At 35.0% G+C, this 15,718-nt stretch overlaps 3 protein-coding genes across 4 annotated transcripts; 1 reads left to right on the top strand and 2 right to left on the bottom strand.

The window, feature by feature from the left end:
* LOC111304925 (uncharacterized) lies at window positions 1-1,573 on the top strand. The gene is made up of 2 exons (XM_022901969.2): window positions 1-1,033; window positions 1,194-1,573. The coding sequence occupies exons 1-2, from the start codon at window positions 262-264 to the stop codon at window positions 1,277-1,279; spliced, it is 858 nt and encodes a 285-aa protein (XP_022757704.1). The 5' UTR covers window positions 1-261; the 3' UTR covers window positions 1,280-1,573.
* Window positions 1,574-3,587: 2,014 nt separating this feature from the next.
* On the bottom strand, window positions 3,588-7,261 carry LOC111304924 (Pectinacetylesterase family protein). 2 transcript variants are annotated; one of them, XM_022901967.2, is made up of 12 exons: window positions 6,927-7,261; window positions 6,732-6,814; window positions 6,372-6,501; window positions 6,201-6,274; window positions 5,719-5,805; window positions 5,514-5,638; window positions 5,355-5,415; window positions 4,993-5,046; window positions 4,814-4,891; window positions 4,354-4,459; window positions 4,094-4,239; window positions 3,588-3,831 (listed from the first exon to the last, which is right to left on the bottom strand). In XM_022901967.2, exons 1-12 carry the CDS (start codon window positions 7,126-7,128, stop codon window positions 3,724-3,726), a joined length of 1,254 nt encoding a protein of 417 aa, XP_022757702.2. In that variant the 5' UTR covers window positions 7,129-7,261; the 3' UTR covers window positions 3,588-3,723. The 2 variants fall into 2 exon arrangements, with proteins under 2 accessions (XP_022757702.2, XP_022757703.2); XM_022901968.2 differs by lacking the exon at window positions 6,732-6,814 and having other exon boundaries at window positions 6,927-7,153.
* A 2,913-nt stretch (window positions 7,262-10,174) lies between these two features.
* LOC111304923 (protein ABC transporter 1, mitochondrial) lies at window positions 10,175-14,660 on the bottom strand. The gene is made up of 8 exons (XM_022901963.2): window positions 13,966-14,660; window positions 13,635-13,860; window positions 13,329-13,481; window positions 12,533-12,691; window positions 12,025-12,184; window positions 11,653-11,762; window positions 11,156-11,272; window positions 10,175-10,829 (listed from the first exon to the last, which is right to left on the bottom strand). Exons 1-8 carry the CDS (start codon window positions 14,502-14,504, stop codon window positions 10,437-10,439), a joined length of 1,857 nt encoding a protein of 618 aa, XP_022757698.2. The 5' UTR covers window positions 14,505-14,660; the 3' UTR covers window positions 10,175-10,436.
* Between the last annotated feature and the right edge of the window lie 1,058 nt (window positions 14,661-15,718).

The following is a 15,718-nucleotide window of genomic DNA, read 5'->3' as shown; positions in this document are numbered from 1 at the left end:
GATCGTTGGCGGTAAGGTTTGGGTTTACCCTTTTACCTTATCATGGAATGAGATACGAATGAATGATTCACAAAAGCCCAAACGCCACAGCTTGTTAATAATTGCAGCCGCTCTTTCTGTATTCTCTCTCTCTCTCTCTCTCTCTCTCTAATCAATTATCACTTTGATAAACCGAAAAACACTTTACCTTCTCTCTTTTGGTTTCTTTCTCTTTTTTAAGTTGCAAAATCAAAGGAAGAAGGAAAGGAAACAGAAGAAAAGATGGCATCAGATGAAAGTATGACGGTAGTTTCTTCCATGCAAGATGATGAGTATGATGATATTGATGTTGGGTTTGATCATGATCATCAGGTTCATCCACATAATTTGTCCAGGCTTTCCATGTGTACTAGTTCCATGTACACGAACGAAGATGATGATGATGATCATATGGGGATTTACATGTCGGGATTGTCAATTGAAAGCTTTGATGCAGATGCTGATGAAGAGTTCTCTGACAAAGAATTGCTTGAACTGTCATCAGACTCTGACAAAGAACCTGCTTGTTACTCTCTTCCCACCACGCCACCTCGTCGGAGGAATAGAACCGGGGGGTTGTCTCAGCAGTTGATGGGAGTGGTCAAAGATTATGCTAGTGAAAATGAAGCTCAAAAGATTAGATTTGGAAGGCCAAAAAGGAGCAAAAATTTGAGGCAGAGGAGGATAATAAGGGAAAGATGGGCAGATAAGGAGAGTAAAGGTGGCAGCAAAAAGAAAGATGGGGATTTAATGGCGGGTTATAGCAACTATAGTGGAAGTTTTAGTGGGGAGAGTGAAGGGGGTAGTGCGGGTGTGGTGGTTATTACAAGGCCAAAGGGAGGGAGGAGGTCGTTGTGTATGGACTTGGAGGAAGTGAAGGCGTGTAGGGATCTGGGGTTCGAGTTGGAACATGAGCGTATGTTGGAGATGCCCGGTCGTGTTTCCCTGTCAGGTTCCACTCGTGATAGTAGCGGTGGCAATTCTCCCATCGCCAACTGGCGTATCTCTAGCCCTGGTTGGTCAAAATATTGCCAGCCTCTTTGAATTACCTTTAATGTCGACCTTTTGTTTTGGCCTATTGAGGAACCAGAAAATGTTGATATGTGATTGTTTAATTAAATATAAAGGCTTAGCAGTTTCAGTTTATCTGATGGGATGTTTACTCTGTCATTTAGGTGATGACCCGAAAGATGTCAAGGCTCGGCTGAAGGTGTGGGCACAAGCAGTGGCACTTGTATCAACATCCAAGCATTGCAGCTGACAAGCTTGCAACTCTCAACTATCATCGACTAATATTTTTGGTTCCTAGTTTTATTTTTCTTTTTTCCCCATTGAAATCCTTTTGGTGGGATGGATTTGGTACTTTTCTTCTTCATCTTGCTGCCAAGAAAGAAAGGTTTTTCTTGTGGTTTATTCGACCTCTTATCGTTTGGGTTTGGCATTAGAGAGATTGAGGCACCTTTTTTTATTACCTGTGTACACAGCTTTCCGCTTGTAAATATAACACGGTGGAATATGGAGCCGATGGTAGGCTTAATTTACGCTTTGTCAAGAAGTATTATTTCCCGTTCATGTATTCTTTGCAGATCAGTTTTCTGTTGTTAGTCATCAGTCTGGATTTGGGTAGTTTCAGGTACAGCATTTGTGTTGAAATTTGTTTCACGTTGTTTTCATAAAAAATTGCATTTGAGATTTTGTTTTGCAGAAAGAATTAGTTTTATTTTCCCCTGTTCTAATGAAACAAATCACAATGCCCACACTCAAAAGCCTGAAACATAGACGGGGGCGACCTGGTATTGGTTCCATTGTGGGAGCACCCGACCGGAATTCACGAATTGCCAAAATGATGATTCGCTTAATTGTGCTCATCATAAGGAGAAAGAAAAATAATCAGGTTCTCAATAATTAAGAAAGCCCCTCAAGTACAAAACTATAAGTGCAGTCATCCTTGAGGAAAACTGGACGGGACACAAATATTGCTGAAACTTACTATTTAAAATCAATACTCACTTTCCAAATTTCAACAAATTTCAACTTTTCTATCAGAGATATTATGTCAAAACAGAGTTAAACTCACAGGAAAGAGCTTGAAGCCCTGAAATCTAGCAGTTCAAATATCAGAATATAGCAGCCTGATACCTCCATTGGCAATATATCAGCTAAGAAAATCACGAATGCGCTCTCTTTTCAATGGAATTCACTCCAGAAGAAAATGCGATGAGATGACACCAATGACAGCCCCATATCAAGCCTCAAACCCGGATTAGGCAATCTCATTCAATAGTATGATATTCAGGTAAGCTGTTTAAACATCCTGCCTACTAATTTTCACACATCTCAAATCTTACAAACTCAAAATAAAGCTAAAAGCACTAGGAAAGACAATCTGGAATCAACTTGAATGCAAAATTGCAAGATACTTCAAACTACAGCAAAGGAAGGTATCAATCCCTATTCAGTGGTATATACCAAGAAACAAACTTCTCAGTATCATTTTCTTGCAATGATACATTCATGATTGAGTACGGATTAACCATTACAGAGCAACAACAATGGCAACCACATATTAGAAAAGAAACGCACTGGCTACTAAAGAAGCGCTTTGAATGAATGATTTGAAATGCTAGCAAGGAAAAGATCCACCATATCTGCTAGGATGTGGACTTTAAAGTTATAATTATTAGTCATTGGCCAAACTGAAACCACTGAAACCCCATGGTGCATTTGGAACATGTTAAAGAGAACAAGAAGGCACTAAGCAGATTTAGGAGAGTCAATGTCAACCTAGTGGACTGAGAGAACATTGTGGCTGATATAACAGAGGAAGATATTAATGTCAGTCTTACAATCGACGTGGAGAGAGGAAATCCAGAAAGGGTACATTAGTGGTGGGAGGATATATATATATTACAATGTACTTACCCACATAGGAGTGGGAGGATTTGAACCAGGAACTCCTAGGGCATCACTCTAATTTTTTTTACCATTATAACGAGGCCTATTGGTAACTACATCCTAGATCTATTTATACGGAAATATAAAAACATATATGCTTAAAGATATAGAAGTTACAAAGATTAACAAGGTTCCTTTTGTAACATTTTCACTCATCTGCATAAAGAAATTCAACTGGAATAACTAACATCAATGTGAAAATAAACATTATATTCTCTATCGCTTCCACCTTAATTTACTCAGAAATGTTTTTACCATAACAAATATGATTCTTACAAAAACATGCCACAATAACAACAAAAAAATTGCAAGGATTAGCTTTGATGTCCCACTTATCGTACACTTTTTTCTCAGGAATTCTGGGTATGCTTTGAGGTCCTAGGGATAAATTAGAAAGTGTGAAACAGAAGTAAAGCGAAGAAAGTGGCGGTTGGGAATATTAGTACGCACAGTGATGGTTTAGCCTTCTTAAATCTCAAATATAAAGATATCAAATGTATTATATCTTTCTGCTCACTTGAGTGCTAAGATATCAAAGGTCTATGGAGACATGTATTGCTTATAAATGATATTTTTGAAAAAAAAAATGATATCGCTAATCATTGTGATGTGCATACACAAGAAATCCCAAAGCTTATCACTTTATTATTACAACATATGAATGTTAAAGTTTCCACAATTCGCAATTGGGGAAAAGAATAAAATGGAAGCTATAGAGGCCTCTACACAGAGTCAATGAGAAGTTCTTACTCACTTGAAGACAAGATTGTGACAAGTATTGTCACATGGGTATGGACAGTCAATAGCTTTAACAGCTGTTCGGTCAAAGAACCAATCTCCAACAGACACTCCAATTGCCTGCATTGATAACAGAATCAAACTAATGCAAAAGGTATTCTCATAAGATCAATTTGCATCTTTAATATTCAAGCCTTAGCAACCATTTTTAACATAAGCTTGAAATTAGGCAATCTTATGGAGTTTTACGTGAATTCCTCTGCAAATCATAAAGTGCTACATGAGGTATAGGTCTCTAGGAAATTCAGAAGATGGACATTGTTTCCACATTTATTTGCAGCTGATGGCATGCTGCATGAACTTCAATATAGATGGGACGTACCTTATTTCCAATACGAGGAGAGTCATTCTCATACCATGTATCCTGTCTCTCTGACTGGCAGTGAGCAAAACAAGAATTTATGAATAAACCATTTTGATTGGACTTTGAGAAAACATTTACAGCTTTGAGCATTTGATTCCTAAAGTCTGCTTCAACATGAGAAAGAAGAAAAGAGAGGTTACAGGCAATTACTCTATATTTGCCACTTGTCACAACAAAAATCGAGTCAAAACATAACAGAAAACAAAATAAAAAATCACCTTGCAGAAACTGCAGCTGCGATGAGTTACAATGAGAACGATCCATTTTGCACTCATGCCACAAACCGTGAGGATCAGCAGATGATGGAATTAAACTCTCTTGGACCTGAAAACAGAAATTGGAGATTTAATCCAAGTTATTTGGCATTCAAGAGGTCATCCAGGTATTGAGACAATCTTTTCAAGTTTATATATAGCATTGTTTAGGTTCAAAAACTTGCTGTCACAGATAAGCCAATGCACATGACCCAACAATGACCTATCCAAACAATCCCTTTCTTTCTGTTGACAACTGTCTTGAGGAGGTCTTAAAGTTTAGCATTATGAATTCTTGTCTCTAATATGTTTCTGGGTGGAAATATGGATTCTCATTTGAGAAGAAAAAAAAAAAAGAAATGAAAAGGAAGATGAAGAAGAGAAAAGAAGAAAAAGAAAGAAGTAGCAAAAAGAAGAAGATTACCTGCCATGCATCATAGGCTGCATTGAGAAGAAACATAGGGGTCTTGATATTTGCAACCAAGTTTTGAGGGAAGAAGCACTGCAAATGAAATAAAGAGTTAGGGACTTTCTATGAGTTATATCTACTCTCTTAACGTAATCTACTACATGAATACCAATCAAGAAAGTAGAGATGTTTACCGAAGTTGGATCCATTTGGCTCGTACAAGTATTTGGCAGATTCTTTTGCACACCCTAAAATTTCATAGAAATTTTATTTTAGCGAGCAGAAAGCAATGAGAAAAGATTTCATGACAATGACGGTTGATTACTCATAACAGCACTAGGTTTTCTTTCTTGAGGACAAAATATTTATCGTGAAACGTTTAGTGCCACAAAAATATTAATATATAGCTCAAGAGCCTCAGATCAAGAGCCCTGAAATCAACTAAAAATGAAGCTTACATGCCATGCCCTTCTAAGGTTACACGAAACCTTACATTCTACTTATTAATTGAGTTTTGACCAACAAAAAAAACCTAAAAGAGGCGCAACAGTAGTACCTGTAAGGTTACCACACCCCCATACATATCCCTTAAGGTATAGCCACCAGCCACATTTCTTCTGCATAATTAATGAAAAGCATGAATTAAGACTACATTTTAGTAATTGAAGAGAACCTACTACAACCAAAAAGGAGGCAATGGAGTAAAGTTCATTACGCATCAAGGAACAGGCCCGCATCACTTAGACATTTCACTTTGGTAGTTTTTGGAAACAAATCCTTAAACTCATCACAGTGAAGAATGGAAGCTAGACCCCCAGCAGAGCATCCAGAAAGAAGCGCCTAAAACACAATCAAATTTAAAACATATTAGATATCTAAAACCAAATTGAAAACTGAAAAGAAGAAGCTGGATGCAAAACCTGCTGAGCATTCTGCATTCCCTTGGACATTAATTCTTCCATAGCAGCTGACCAGATCCTTTGTCCTCTAAAATAAAGCTGGTTAGCCTGAAAGTAGAATCACTGAACACCGTGAACATTTCACCAGAGGATGACAGTAAAAAGTTCTATAGAATATGTCCTAGAGAAGAAATACAATCTGCTCTAAAACAGAGTCTGGTCTTAAGAACAAAACATGTTATTTTCACCCCCAAAAAACAATCATGACTTGTCCATTTAGAGTTGGGTTACAACAAGCACATCAAGTAACATTCCTAACAGTTGTGGATCATTGAAGAGAGTTAAGGGAAAAAAAGAAAATAAAATTCACTATAAAGCTAAAAGAATCTGAAATAAGCATTAAGTAAATCAAACTTGACAACTAATTTTCACTGAGTTGGCTATTCGTGTCATGAGTACAGTTCAGGGAAATGCAGCAAAGGGTTAATAGTACTCTTGCTAACCTCATTCTGGCCCTCCCCAGCAAAAGATGCCCCATCGCAGTAACGTAGCTTGACTCTGTTCCAGTTGTAGAAATCTGCAGGACGCAAGAGGCCCCATTCAAAATTTTTACGAACAAATGCTGCATAAATAGTGGTCCAAAAAGTAAAAATGGTACTAAAAATTCTACAAACCAGGATTTTCTTCAGCTTTATTGCTCAAAATTCCAGTGAAATTTATTTGCTTCTCCATAAATTTTGATGAACCACGTCGAGTAGTTTTGCGGAAGACACAAGTCCGAATGCTATTACACCATCCACCTCCCTAAAAATAAAAATCAACTCCAATCAAGTGTGACTAAAATTAGCTACAAAGAAATTATCAAACGAACAGGAGTAGTTAATGTAATGAAACCGCTAAAAGGTTCTATCTTGATATAGGAAACGTGAAATGACTTTAGAACCAAAGACAAAAAGGATTAAAATCAGATCTTTATTAGAATCATACAGTGCTAAAAAGTTATTGAATGCAGTGTTAAGGTCTGTTAACCAGACCTCCAATTGGATGAGCCAGCTGTTTGCACCTGACCCGAACCCACGGTCCAGATGATAACCAGGAGGCGTCCCATCCAAACAAACTGTGACGCAAAAACAAAAGAAAATTTAATATCTTAATACAAATCAAGAAACAGACTTTCAGGGCAGTCCTGAAATGCAAGAATTAAATGATCTGATACGTTTCTGAATTACCAGCTCCTTTAGAAGCAGCTCTTTGAATGAGAGTGAGGGGAACCATGAGCGGGTGGTTGGCACCAGGGGATACTGCATTTTTCTCCAAGTACGAAAGCAAACTCTCTTTAGCCTTCAGTTCTTCCAACCCATCTTCAGATCGGCTCAAACCAATCCCAACTACACTCCACAAACTCAAAACCCATATCAAAACCCGCTTCATTATTAAAATTTTTTTCTGTCTTTTCACTCCTGTTACAGAGAACAGCTAACTCTACCTACTAAAGAACGACAATGTCTTTTCTGTCTGTCTCAAAGGCCTAACAAGAGAATGCTACAAACTTTGAAAAATGACCATGAAAATGAAGGGTGGTAATCATTATTATTATGGCAAGAAATGTAGGCTATGATTTTGACATCCCAAATTTGGGTTACAGAAATAAAGGCACCTTCTATAGTTGAGCCAAATTCACTGCTTATTGATGGTCCTTTCTGGAATATAATTGGTCAGCCAGATGAGACCGTTGTGTTTGTTTTTCTTTTTCTTTTTCTTTTTTCTTTTTGCCGTGAAACTCCAAAAAGCCAAAGCCCAGGTTCCTCTCAAAACTTTGGTGCCTTTCTTTTTCAAGTCCTCCCAGTTGCCCCACCAAACACAATGCTCTCTAGATACAGCTGTTTTCTTGAATGATCCTAATTAAAGTAGCCACCTTTTTTTTCCTTTTAAAAGTTCTTCCTCTTCCCAACTTTAATTTTCTTTCCTTTTATAAAAGAGTTATGTAGCAAACAATTAGTAGTAAAAAAAACAAGAGGGTTGGTTTGAAATGGGTTTAGCATTTGGGGCCGTATATGCATACGGGTACCGATATATTCCTCGTGTTGTGTACCGACATATTCCACCCTAAATCCGCCCTCCAGTAATTGCGCTCTATTTTTATTTGAATATTTCCAACATTATATTATTCATTAGTTTTGTTTCTTTTTAGGTAAATGAGAAGAAATATGAAAATTTTACAAGAAAAGAACACGGTCATATCTATTTTTTACAAAAATTTAAGTAAAATTACCCATTTCAGAATAACATGCTCCTTCTATCTTTTTTTTTTTTTTTTTTTTAATATTAAAAATCATAAATTTTTAATTTTATAAAAAAATTAAATTTTAATATTAAATATATTAAAATGAAAGATTCAAACAAAGATTTTCACCGTGGAAGGTACCGCTGACAACTAATACAAAACCTAACCTATCTAACTCTTTTTTTTTTTTTTTTATGTTAGTTAAAGATGTCAATTAAAAAACGACATCACAATATTAGTGATGGTAGAGAATCGAGTCGAGGTAGATTTATGCTCGTTTTGATTCGATTCGATTTTAAATATATAAAATTTAAATTCGATATTAATTTTGATAAATTTTTTATTATTTTTATATATAAACTCAATCTGACTTGATATTATTAAAATTATATTTAATTTGATTCGATTCGAAATTAATAAAATATTATTTTAAATATAAATATAAAATTAAATATATATAAATATATATAAATTAAATAATTAATTAAAAATATTTTTTTATATATATCGAATCGGATAAGATCAGATTTGTCTAAAACTCGATCTCAAATTTTTTTTATACCACCCTACCCGATACTTAATTTAAAAAAAAAAACCAATCCTACAAAATCGATCACATCAAAACTCATCGATTTCAAATTTTTTTACCTTTTCTACATAATACTCGTATTTCACCGTAAACTTATCTAGCTTTTTTTTTTTTAACGGTAAAGTACAAAAGTATATTTCTATTCTTTTAAGTATTTAATTAATTAGATAATATTTATATCATTTTTAAGATTATTATAATAGTATAATTATCGATATTTTTTATTATTAAAATAATTTTATTATTTATAATTTGAAATTATTTTTTAAATAAATTTTTATTCACTATCCAAAAAAATAAATAAAATTACTATCAAATAACAATAGCAGCACAACATCATCAGTCATTACATTACAAACATCTCCTTACTTAGCTCCCATTTCACACATAGTATGATCAAAAGCTATATTCTTCAATCCTATTTGTCTTAGCCTGATTGCATCCTTAATCTGCCTCAAAATCTGCTCCTCTGTAGTTTCTGCCGACCTGTTTTCGTTCCCCCCAAATTATATATATATATATATATATATATGCCCCCATTTTGTTTGTGTCGAAGTATAATGGACACCAAGGCCTTTCCTCTCAACCGATGAATTGTTCATTGGAACTTATCCTCCCATTCTGCAACCTTTCGATTTAAAATTACTTTATTTAGTTAATAATTATTAATTTTTAAAAATTAAAAATGATTGTTTTTGATATTATTAAAAATCGAATATTATTTTATTTAAAAATAAAAAAAATCATGAATATTGTAATATTTATATAAGTTAATAATTTTAATATTGTTTAAAGAAATTTGTAAAATATTAGTAATATTTTATTTATTTTATAATAAAATATAATTAAATTAAATTTTAATAAATATATTTATTGATAAGTAAACTAATTTTTATAATATAAATTATGCAAAAAATTTTGAATTAAAAAATAAAACTAATCTATTAAAATTATAATAAAAGAAAAGCAAAAAATTATATTAAACATAAAACATTAAAAAAACAAAAAAGGGCACATTATTTTTTATCTTTACAATAAATATTAATTTAAAAATATATAAATTATAATATAAACTAATTATAATTTTTTAAAAAATAAAATTTTAATTCATATAAGTAATATTAACCATCGTTAATTTCACGTATCATTTTATCTCAATGATATAAGTTTCTCAATTTTTTAAAATAAAAATTAAATCACCTTCAAGCTAATAATTTAATCACTCTTAATTATCCAAAATCATTACTACATAAAATCACCAAGTATTTACTGTTTACAAAGCACGATAATTTAATTACCTTAACTTTTAAAGTGATCGTCCCATTTCAAATATTACAATTTATAGATGAAATATCATCAAATTCTCTATCTGTCGACAAACTGAACTGGATTTTAGCTTTAGAATATAGGAACCCCACATTGGTTTCTTATTGGTAGATGATAGAAATGTTGATTCGAGGACCATATATGCCCAACCCAGCCGATTGAATATTAGACGGCGTTTTCCCTAATCTAAGCAGCCATGAAGAACACCCATGCAGTTAAGAAGGCTAAACGCGCTTTGCTTTTCAACAATTCAAGCAAATACTAAAAGCAAAGGGTAGACAAGTAATCCCAAGAAAATATTTTCTTATTTTAGTATCAGAAAGTGCACGTACTCAAACTCTTTCTCCTTCACCTTTCCTTTGTTTGTAAGGGATGAACATTCTGATTCAACCTAATTCAATTATGGAAATATGCCACAAATTTATTGTCTGATGGGAGGGACACTTGGCCAATTGCATCCCTAAATTATCATTACACATGTAAAAATCAATTAAAAAATTTTGGAAACAAAAAGCGGGTGAAATAAAAAAAAAATTCCCATCAAGATACTGCAGCACTTGATAAGATCTCTTCTTCTTCACCAAAATGATAGTGTTCATAGACTTCGAGTAACAGTTCCCTGCAAGGCACAACAGCCCCAAGCTTAATGCAGGCCAAGAAAGCACCTGAGAGTTTCCGATGAAGACTGTAAACCTCATCAGGGGGTGGTGTAAGCCTGTGCCTCAGCATTGTTGCCCCAAGGTTTGAAATGCTTTGAGTAATATTAGTGGAGCGGAAGTCATAGCCACCAGGCTTCGAGAATGGCAACCCCACAACAAAACCAGCTTGAACATGAGCTTCCAACATTACCTCTGATTCCATTCCTGTAAGGAACCCAAGTCTCTGTGACATCTCAATAACTGCCCCTCTGTCATTATTTGCGCAAGCCATGACCTGGTCAAACATATACAATGAATCATTTGGTTCATATCATAGGACAATCAAATCTGAAGATGCCAAATTCAACAGTGTTCAATACACATTTGCAGCACAAGCTTGGACATCTCACAGCATTAATAAGATAAAAGCAAGGTCACTTTAAAGATCAAACTATATCAATAGAGGTTTATGATGGAAAAATCTAAAAGAAAAAGTATTATAATCCATAAAAGGTCCAATAAATATAAATGGCTCGTCTTCAGGCTAAATGTTAACATAAAATTACGCCATTCATGCATAAAAAACAATTGATGCCACAAGCACTTTGGAAGGGAACTGACCATTCTCAAGTAGTCATCAACAAAACGTTTGGGATAATCTCTAGCTGCTCCAAAGTCGATAAGATTGATTGTTTTGGTGGCCTCATTATATAAGAAATTACTCCAATTAGGGTCAGTCTGCACTAGAGCAAACACAATGTTTAAGACAAAAGAATATCACTTCTTCAATGAGACTTATAAAATGATATAACACAGTAAGTTTAAAATAATATGAAAAAGCAACCTCAGAGAAAGGGCAATAAACCTAGATCTGCAAAGTTTTCTAGAATGCAAAGTCAAGTTTCTTCTTGAATAGATTGCCTCAGGCTTGGATAAAATTTTGCTAAACACACAAACCAGAACATTTCATTATATTTAAGCGTAAGTCTAACCCTTAGATGGCAAAGCATAAATAACCTTTAGGAATTTAAATGATTTGTAAAAAACAGTAGGCAACAGAGAGAACACATAAAAAAAAAAGTATCTAGAAAAAGGAAAAGAAATTAAAGAAAGCATACCTGCATGAAGCGGAACACAAAAAGCTCCATTAATGTTAGTTGCAGCAACTTTCTCCCAACATAATTACGAGTTCCCTGGTTTAGTAATGCAACCTTGTCAATTGGAACTCCTGTAGCAAGTAAATAATATTGTCAAAAACAAAATAAAGTTCATTAGATAATTCTATCAACCTTATCAATGGGAAACTGTTTAAGACTACTGAATCACATTTATGCACCTTGACCTATCAGAAATTCAAGTTAAAATATTTTCTTTTACACAGTTGAAAGAAATTGTCCTTGGAATATTAGAGAACATGACATCATATTAATCCAAATTCCAATCCTGATGCTTTAAGCAAAATAGAAACCTAGAAGACACAACATAGTTACCAGAAACAAGATCTGTCGTTAAAACTCTTCTGCTTGAAATATCATCCACAACAAACGGAACATAAAATCCCTCTCGGCTGGACAGCAGATCACAAAATCGTTTCTGATTAGATGCCTCCAACTGATAGTCACATTCACGAGATAATTCTTCTTTAGCCACCTGCAAGAATTAATGGAAGAACATAAACATCCAATTCTTTAACACAGAATCTTCAGTTGTCAAGAGCCTCAGATGACATCCTCCATAACTTAATTTACATCCTCTAGCATCCAACTCATTTTGACAACGAAAAAATCAACCAGAACCAGCAAAAGTGGTGTGGGAAAGGGATCAAACAGTCATAAGAAAAGATACTCCAGTGATATGCTGGGAAGGGCCAAATAGCTTCGTAAACTATATCTATATGCGTCCATCATTAAACTGGCATTGGAAGGCTAACCATTTACTTCTCAAATAAGAATACTTAGAAAATGAATAATGCAAATTCATATATGCATAACTGCATACCTTCATTGCTCTGTTAAGATAAAGTCCTTTAGGAATTAGACTTGTATAATCTAATAGAAGTTTTACATTCTCGATGTCAGTCTCAATGCTATCTGCCACACCAGGATATTGAATTTTCATTGCTACATCCATACCATCCTTTGTGACAGCTCGGTGAACCTACAGTTATATATATTAAAAAACTGTAAGTTTAGGCTAGATAACCATTAAAATGATAGAAAGGCATTGGAACCGGACAATAGTTGTTTCATTCAAGTCACCTCATTGAGCAAAATTTTCAATTCAAAATGATCAAAGAGAGCAGGCATATGGTAAAGAGAGAAAGAGTTAGCAAACAACCAAGCATGGTAAGTATTTTAAATGCTGGTTTTCATAAGATAAGAAAAGCAAAAATTAAGAACTGAATTTCATATATACAAAAGAGAAACCACTAGAAACTAGCATCAAACTGCCAGGGACGAGTTGAATGTACAAGGCAGTAAATGATCACATAAAACACCAGTAAACTAAAATGAAAGTTGAAAAGAAGACAAATACCAGAGCTTTACAGAATGATCCATTTCGACCATATAGCATCAATGCTAAAAATAAAAATGAGTAATTGACATCAACTGTTCACATCTAAATCAAAAGTTTGTATACATAACGATTCCTGGTAGCATGATCAATAAAATAAGCAAAACATACACAGAGAAATAATGATACCTTAAATGGTTACAATTTAAAAATACTAAACATACAAGGAACATCCTAGTCAATTTGACAATGTAATAAGCATGCCACCATTTTGCTTCACCTGGCCTATACTTGCAGCAGCCAGGGGTTCATAATCAAAGCTAGTCAACTTTGAAGACCAACCAGGACCTAGCTCAGCATCCAAAACTTGATTGAGCTGGCTCCTTGGCATTACATCTGCACCTTGACGCACAATATCCAGAGCAGCCAAGATCTACAGAAAATGAAACAAGTCAAAAAAAAGATTGAGCCACTATGCAAAGTTTTATGGGCAGGTAATCTTAATAAAAATATATATATAAACCATAATCTCCTGATCATAAAACACCATCCAACGCATATAACTGAAAAACATAAATCAGCATACCGGAGCGGGAACAACGGATTCATCCTGTATGCTCAACATCTGCCCGAGTTTAAGAGCTGCGCCACGCATCCTACATAAAGCAAGGGCCAACCTTTCTGCATTTTTTTCAGACAAGAATGGTGAAACAGCAGATTGCTTGTCGTTTGAGTTTGGTGAACCATAAACAAGCCTCCTGGCAGATTCCTGAACTGTTCCCCAAGCAAGACCAGCTCCTAAAGTGGCAAAGCTTTTGATGTTATAAAAAGCACTAGTTAGCAAAATAGCAAAAAAAAGGACATAAAAAGATAATTTTGCAATAGCAATATAACTTAAACATTAAAAAAGAAATTACCCAAATGCTCTAGAAAATGGAGTAGCAGGAACTTTCCTTTCCCTTGGTCTCCGTCTCTTCACAGCAACTGGCGCCTCCACCGCCATTGGCGCCACTTCCCCGCCGTCAACATCGCTCTTGTTATCCAAATTGGACTCACATTCTCTCTCCAATCCATCATTAACAACCTTCTCTTCAAGAATCCGATGATCATTACTAATAACGGCTTTACCGCAACTGATTGTTTCGCCTATGGTAGGTCTCGCCCCTGCGACGTCGCTTGAGAAAGAATTTACATTGTCCTCGCCGCCGCCGTCATTGTTGCTGTTGAAGTAGACGACCGACTCTTTGGGCTTAGGCTTGGAAAATTCGCGGACTTTCCCTTTGGTTAGACCTGTCAAGTCGGTTACCGAAACTAGAGCCTTTTTGAGAGAAGAAGCTATTAGGGTTTCGAAATCGTCATTTTTGGCGTTCTCGATCGTTTGGGAGCGTTTGGCAATCTCTTTACCAATTAAGGAAAGACCATTCACGAGCCCCCCTAGCTGATTCAAAGAACTCATGGCGCGTTTAATTCAAAAGCATCGTCTACATCCTCCAAAAAGAATTTCTGCTTCCGATTTGTTTTCAAATTACAAGCCAGAAAAACAAAGCAAGTTTGAAGAAATCGTGGGGTTTGAATTGAATGGAAAAACGTTTCAGTCCTAAACCGAAGGTTCGACCGTTTGAAGGCTATACGTGGGTTTTGTCGTGTCCAAGAAATTGAGAAGTGAGCAGGGTCTGAGACGTGGAGGGTAGGCTTGTAGCTATTTGTTCAGGCTTAAGGATTAGCCCAATGAGCCCAAGTATGTTTATTTTCTCCCCTCCGGCCTTCCCCTAGTATTTATTCCCATTCTTGGGCTAATATTAGCCCAAGACCTGAAGAAATGGATGGAAAGCAATGTCTTGATTTTGAACTTTCCTGGTTTCAGGCCTTCTTTTGTTTTTTTTAACTTCAAATTTCATTTGGGGTTAATGGATGATGATGTGTATTATTGCTATTTTTCTTTTTTTGTTTTGATTGATTGGTGACAAGAATTGATTAAAGGATTCTTTGTATTTTTTTCCTAACTGAAGGCAACACCATGTAGGATACAATTAACAACTACCCGACTCTAATTCCATCATTCTTCCTTTTGTTGTTTTATTTTTGTTTTTTTTTTCCCTCCCCACAACCAAAATTGTGTAACGATTCATATCATAAAAAAAAAAAGTAATTTATTTCCTTTTGTTGGTTGTCCTGAGGGTTGCTTTTTTGGTTCACCAGTAACCATTCACATGAAAAAACTGAGGATTTGAGAGAAAAAATCAACGTTTGCAAATATCTACATAAGATCTAGTGCATGTCCCGTCTCTTCTACAACAATGCAGGAATGTGTGTTGCAACCCACAAATATTCATGATATATATATATATATATTTTTTTTTTTTTTCTTTTCTCTTTGAATTTTTTTTCCCTTTCATAGTACCACTGCATTATGCCCTTATCTGCTGAGATATTACAAATCTTGGGACTGGGACCGGAAAGGCATTCCAAATAGTAGTTAAGTATATGCTTTGCTTTTGGTGACTCAAGTCAAGTGCCGTAGGAGACTTGAGTACAGCAGTGCTTTGACACACAAGTAAGAGTTGGTTTTGGTTTTGGTTTTGGTTTTAAGTCATAGTGCATAATTTTACATTTGTTGACCAATTCTTCCTTTTCCTGCGGCCGATACAAAGTTCCCAAGGGTCTCAAAAT

This window comes from Durio zibethinus, chromosome 21, assembly GCF_047325235.1.
Source record: "Durio zibethinus cultivar Kanyao isolate XHJ-2024 chromosome 21, ASM4732523v1, whole genome shotgun sequence".
NCBI classification, from domain to species: Eukaryota; Viridiplantae; Streptophyta; class Magnoliopsida; order Malvales; family Malvaceae; genus Durio; species Durio zibethinus.
Note: the sequence above shows the minus strand (reverse complement) of the source record. Positions and strands in the feature narration are given on the sequence as shown.